General features: G+C 40.9%; 1 protein-coding gene across 1 annotated transcript; it reads right to left on the bottom strand.

Moving 5' to 3' along the window:
- Window positions 1–2,360: 2,360 nt before the first annotated feature.
- Window positions 2,361–4,190, bottom strand: LOC148877163 (protein NONRESPONDING TO OXYLIPINS 2, mitochondrial-like). The gene is made up of 3 exons (XM_088982103.1): window positions 4,034–4,190; window positions 3,801–3,919; window positions 2,361–2,686 (listed from the first exon to the last, which is right to left on the bottom strand). The coding sequence occupies exons 1-3, from the start codon at window positions 4,180–4,182 to the stop codon at window positions 2,667–2,669; spliced, it is 288 nt and encodes a 95-aa protein (XP_088838229.1). The 5' UTR covers window positions 4,183–4,190; the 3' UTR covers window positions 2,361–2,666.
- Between the last annotated feature and the right edge of the window lie 2,682 nt (window positions 4,191–6,872).

Here is a 6,872-nt window from a genome sequence, read left to right as displayed (position 1 = left end):
TTGATTCTGATTTTAGTGGATGATTGATAAAGAAAATTGAATAACATTTGAAGGGCATTTGTGTCTTTTCACATATCACTTAACGACTGATAGTAGGTACCAAATTGTGGTATTTCAAAAGTTCGAGTACTGGATTATCGCATTTTAATGTTCGGAGACCAAATTGTCACTTGAGCCAAAATTAGAGGGTAGTGATAGGGATTTTTCCCTTTATTCATATACCAATTCATAGTACCCCCGGTTGGTTATTCTAAGTCATTTTTTCTCACTGTAACAGCTACATGCAAAAAATCAAAAAAAAAAAAAAAGAAAAACTATTACAACTTTACACACTTTGGTTTCCCCTTTAGCAAATGAAGGATGAAATGACACTTGCTGAACAAGATAAAGCATTAATGTGAGTAATAATTTGCACAAAAAATAAAATATCATGTGGCAAGAAATGAAGGAGGTGCTTTGGGTCTAACAAAATGGAAGAGAAACACTCAGATGTAAACTAATTTGGGTTGGTCACTGTGACCTTGGGTCTTCATCACCGAGGAACTGCGAAATCTAGAGAATGTACAAAACGAAATAAAAGAAGAAACGATCAGTATTAGAAAAAGTTTACCCTGACAAGCACGATAGAAGCGGCTGCATAACAAATGAGCATTGAACAGTTCGAAGAAATAAGAGCTAAAGAAAGGATGACCATGAAAAACCCAGGCAGGACATTCATATTCAGCAGAAGAATGAATAAGATTTTCACTAAACTTGGAAGTAATTTTAAGACTAAACGTGCTCCATCAACTCAACCATGATACTATGTATTTAACTGAATGGACAGCTATCCATCAAATTGAAAATGCTTGGCAAATCAGCAATGAGGGAAGCTTAACACTATGAGACTCCTCACAACCGGATTAACTCAGGAATCTGCCTGTCTCCGCTGGACAAGAAAAGATGATAGAGTATGCAGACAACTAGTTGACTACCAGAAGCATGGGGCACAGGATGCTTGTTTCAAGAAACAAAATTGCAAAGAACTTCAGCAATTGACGGAAAGAAGCTTGATATTTACAAGGCCATCTGACCAAATGAAGGTTAGAGGATAAAAACAATATGGAATCTGGTATAGACAAGGGAAAGGTTCCACAAATGTGCAACAGTTTATGAGCAAAAATCTAAACAAAGCACAAAACCGAGAGATATACATGCATCAATCAGCTCTTAGGCATGTACATGCTTAGTAACTCCATTGCCTATATTTCTAGGTCACAATTTCTTGATCCTCGCTCAACACATCTCCATCTATGATTGAAGAAGGTTCCCATCTTCCTTCTTGACTCTAATTCCTTTTTCTTTTTCCAGTAATTATCAGGATCAATATCCCATCCATATGCATAACAAAATCACAGGTTGGCCTCAGATTTTCTCGCTGTAATGTCACAGTGGTCTTGAACCAACCAAATTCCAATACGTAAGCGGCATCACTAAGCATTGCCCCAGTACAGTGGACAGCAAAGGCATAGTATCACAGTGTAAGGTGACTTAACTTCCTCTTCAGTTCCCAATATCCCCTCTACTGACCACTTTCTTTCAAAAGGAACTGGTAAATAGTAACAAACCAGTGCCTACTCTTATCATCTTTAAAGACAATAAGAAGAATTTTCTAAATTCATTAAAAACCTTAGGTTGCTGTTTTTGCAAAACCAATGCAGCCAACCTGCAACACCCAAGTACAGGTATCAAATCACAAAGAATGACTAAGGATACCGTCACCATCGAAACCATACAATTCTAATCCCAACCATAAGTAGGAAAAAGGGCCTCATAAATATCCAATAGGAATAGGGAACTCTATCCTTGACTTGATGTATAAAGCCAAACATACTAGGCTCCATTTCTTTCCCTGATTTCCTGTATGCCAAATGGTTTGCCTTATGTACTAAACTTATGCAAGTTTCCAAAATTATTGGGTGGTTGGGCAAAGGGGAGGAGAAAAGCACAATTTAGAGAAATCTACCCTTGACTTGCTCCAAAGAGACAAACACTTTAGGTGCCCTTTCCTTCCCATCAGATTTCCTACATGCTACATCTTAAAAATGTTTCTGTGCACTAGTGCAGTTTACCATAAGTAGGGGTAGTTTGGTCAAAGGGGATAAACAGAACAAGAACAATTTGTACCTACAAATTTCCAAAAAATCCAACTTGGTTCGAAACAAAATATTGTTATTTACAGGTAAGAGACGCGATTTACCTCAATTCAAACTGAAACAACTAAAATAAAATACCAAACAACACTTCCACATGAAGGAACATAAAATCTCTCCTCCCATAAACTTATGACATATTTATTATGGATAATATGCATCATCATAAAAAGTTTCAATTCAGAGTTTTTCATTTGCCCACTGTTAACATGATAACATTACACAAATGCAATAGGTCTCATAAAATGTTAAGACAAAATCAACAGCAGGAAAAAAAACACATCCCTTGATTAACATGAAAAATAACTCAGTAAATAGCATAACAAGAGATAAATCTTGATCAAAGTAAGTAGATTTAGTTTCTCAACACAGATTTCAGAAACCATGGGAAAACAGAATAAGTTTTTTTCCTTCTCAAAGTAACTGAGGAGTTCCTATTCTTTTTGTTGTCCTGTATAAAGCCTACAGTCCTTGTCACAAGGGTAATGCAAGTCCTATATAATGAAGTAGAGAAAAGTTAGAATACACATAAAGCAAGAAAAATCCATTGATACTAATTAACAAGGCACAAAACATTGATGTGACATTTGATAGTCAGTTGGAACTAAAGAGTTTCAATTTTTCCCCTTCCTAATTTTAAGTTTTCAACAGATGTAGTTCTACTACAAGAGAAGAAGTAAATGAAAAGGCATTGTAAACCAATGCTGAAGCGGGGGAAAAAGACAGAAATTTCCAATTGAAAAGGGTACAAAAGGATACAATCACTATTCACTAGGGATGCAAAATCAAGTGCTCAAATTGAAGAGTTTCAACTGCACTGGACCACTTGGAAAATTTTACAAATGGTCAGCCCGGGTTCCACGAATCCACCCCCTAGGGCCTAACAATCATATAAATGCAAGAATAACAAAAAATTTTGGCTTGTGGAAAAAAAAAAAAAAGAAACAGAATGAAATATTCTCACTACTTCAAGAGGCATTGCCAGTACTTGGTGTTCCATGATTATTGAGTGATCACCCATCTTAAAGCAAATGATTTTGTTTTAGTAATTTATTGCATTACTGATACGTTTATAATCTCTTTTTTTTTTCTCCAGAATACGTTTGTAATCTCTTAACAGAAATGAATTGAGGTCATTTGAGGCTCTTAAGATGAATTTATCTTTATATTTCATTAAGGGTAGTGTAATGGTTTTGTTTTCATTGATGAATTAATAAGGTTCGAATGTATATGGAGACAGAGGCTTCTTTCATTCCACGTCCTCTTAAACACCTCACAAATCTCAGCTTCGGAACCCCCCCGCCCCATGCATTTAGTAACATTTAAAAAAAAAATCGAAAATATAGATCATTCAAAGAAGTTAAATGCAGCAAACAGAAGAAAAAAAAAGTTCAGGGAGAATCAGAAAGGAGACGGCGCATATTGGTCTTCTGTTTTGACGGAAAGCACGTTTGGTCATCCCCATCTATTTCGTTTCCAATATAGAACGTACGAAGAAAAGAATTTCAGAATTTGGGCAACTACTAAACTCCTCTTATCTTCAGCATCATTTAGAAAGCATGAGAGTATCTAAAAGACGTAGCTCGAAAAGTCAAAGAACCAAAATACCTTGAGAGAGCCAACTCCAGCAGTTGGAATCAACGGCAATGATGGATTTGAGACGGGCAGAAGCAATGGCGCTGTGGAGCGGCATCAGAGACTCAACACTTCCCAACGCCATGACCAGCCTAGCAAGAAATTACAAGTGATTTGATAGAACATCTCTTCATAGTTTCAATATGAAGAAAATAAACAAAAAGGGAAGCCGGGGTTTTAGTGTCCAATCAAAGAAGTGGAGTTACCTCGAAGCGCAACCAGGGCTCCTTGTAATGGGAGTGAAGGGAGAAGACATTGAGGTTCTTGGAGTTACCACTTTCGAAGTTAGGGTTTTTGACCTAACTGCGATAAACCTTAAACTCGCCTTTGAAGCAGATCTGAACAGTGAAGCCATTCCTTCTTGAGGAGCGATGGAGGAAGAAGTAAAACCCTTTAAACCCTAAACGCATGACGCATCTGCACATTTTCGGCCGACCATATCCGGTCCAGGAATATTCCGAATCGAACCAACCCTCACCTCAATTTTCTTTAATCAAAATCTTAAATATATGATTTGACCAAAGTAACTAAACTACTTAAATACAATCGGACAATATCCAAATCCGAATCCGATTATAAAATTTGATATCTGAATATAAATTAATATCTGAATTTGAATTGGATTAAATATTTGAATATTCGATTTGGTTTAAATTTGACCAATTAATTATTTTAGATTTTTAGATAATTAATATATATATAATAATTTATTTATATAAAGTATATAAATATATAAGTTATTGAAATAATTTAATTACTATATATTATATAAAATATTTTTTATATATTATATATAAGAATTATATAATCAGCTGAATTTGGATATTTATTGAATGAAATCAGATAATTCTCGAATTTGATTCGATTACTTAAATGGTATGAATAGTGTGATGTAGCACAATCCGATCACTCCCAACTAGTGCTCGCTGGCTCTTGAGATATACCTGAAACGAGAGGAAGGAGGAAGAACTCCCGAGGGGTTTCCCGGCGGGAACGCTCCGATGCTTAAGTTAGTATTACGTATAGGAAGCAAAGAGAGAACGAAGGCTAAGAGTGTAGGTTGCGCTAGTGATTTTTCAGATACCTTGTTCCTTGAGGGTAAGTTCCTTATAGCAGGATTCCGTTGCTCCCAGCCCTCTGACTTCTAACAGGGCAGGTATAACCACCATTGTCAGTCTGCCACAACCACTACAGGCAGGGCTGAGGTGGCACGTGCGGGGCCGTCGTGTAGGGTACGTGTCTGTCAGGCGTGGGATGCCTTCCTAAAGGTGGCAGGCGCGACAAGGGGACATGCATGCAATTCGCAGGTTTGTCAGGTATGGCAGTCGGGTAGGAAGCTATCCTATGGTATACCGAGCTACTCTCCTGCGAATTGCCCTGAGATGGGCCGTCCCTCAAGTGACGGGCTTCTTGCAGTCGATTATGTCGAGCTAGCCGATCTGAGGTCTTTGCGCCTCGGGGCATCCAAAGAAGAATCGGTGCGCTCTTGCTTGGGAGTGGCTCGAGGTCCATTAGGAGGAGCTCGGGTCTCAAAAGGGATCAGGGTGCCTCGAACTCGGGACACCCCGAAGTCCCTTGACCCCAGGGAGGAGGTGCGGGCGAGGCGGCTTTCGGCGAGTAGTTTACCTGCCGAGTTGCCACGCTGAACTCGGTGGGACTTCCCCACCGAGCTGTGCTCTTGTCCGTTGTGATGTCATGTTGAGTCACTGTTTGAGCTAGGTCATGCTTACGTGTACCTGAGCTACAAGGTCGGGCCAAATCACCCTCCATCAATTGCCCCCCACTCCCTGTGCTGGCGGCGGTGACCCAGCGGCAGTGTTTGTGTTGCGTCGTCGCGCGTTCCGTCCAGCTGCACCGGTTTAGCGCCTTGCTCGATCGAAAAGAGATTTGGATTACATCTGGTTTACGCGCGGACTTCACGCGACTTGGACTTCGCGGACGTCAAAAACGTGCTAAATCGTTTTTGCCTCGAAGAACCTGCGGTTGTGGCTATAAATAGGGGGTCCCTTGGCCATTTTCTTCGCCACAAAACCTTCATCGTTAGCGTTTGAGCTCGCGCCAAGGGTTTCTAGGCTCGGGTCCTCCAGTTCATTCTGTTCTTCCAATCCAGTTGCGTTTCTTTGGTGAGTCCTCCCTAGCTTCATCTTCCCTTCTAGTTTGCTTCTCTATTAGTCTGGTATGTCGTCTAGTGTAGACGATCTCATCGACGAGCCCGAGGTAGGTACCTCGGCTCGGGATGTCCCCTCTGCTACCCAGCTATCCGAAGTACAGGTGGCTTCGGGTCATCTAGTGTCTACCTCCCATCCAGGTCGGGAATCAGATTAGTTCAGGCATTTCGTAATGACCTTGGAGAGGCTTCAGGACCTCATACAGAGGTTCTGCCTCCCTAGCGAGTACTCATATAGTCTTCCCACTAGCAACTTCCCATGGGAGCATGGTCTCAATGAGATCGTGATCTTCAGGGAGCAACTAATAGTCGAGCTCAGACTTCCACTTCACCCCTTAATCGTTGAGGTGTTGGTACACTTCAACATTACCTTGGACCAACTCCACCCGAACTCCATACGGAATGTGGTGGGGTCCATTTCTCTTTGTTTTGACCATTCCCTTTCCATAGATTTAGATGTTCTTAGTACGATCTTGGCTATAAAGAAGAGCGCTTCGGGCGCTCTCCCTGTGCATAGGTGGTCTTACTACCTGTCCCCCCGCCCGGGTTTTAAACTCATGCACAAGCTCCCGAGCAAAGTCCCAACTTGGAAGCGGGACTACTTCATAGTCCAGAGCAGCACGGGGTGGCCCTTCCCCACCGATTGGAGGATAGCCGTTCAAGACCCTGGTGTCATCTTGGACGGGAAGACCAAGAAGGAGCTCCAGCACTGGCTAAGCTTGGGTTGCACTATAAAGAATTCACTTCTGAGGAGAAGCTCGTCCGAGCGGGCTTGAGTCCGGGTAGGTTTTCCCACTTCGGCTTTTCCGCTCATATGTTTGCTTTGGGTTACTGATGTCATATTTCACTGCAGGTCCCATGGAGGCGGAAAAGATAGA

The sequence above is a fragment of the Nelumbo lutea genome, chromosome 1 (assembly GCF_056320005.1).
Source record: "Nelumbo lutea isolate HS-2025 chromosome 1, American lotus-T2T, whole genome shotgun sequence".
Taxonomy (NCBI): Eukaryota; Viridiplantae; Streptophyta; class Magnoliopsida; order Proteales; family Nelumbonaceae; genus Nelumbo; species Nelumbo lutea.
Note: the sequence above shows the minus strand (reverse complement) of the source record. Positions and strands in the feature narration are given on the sequence as shown.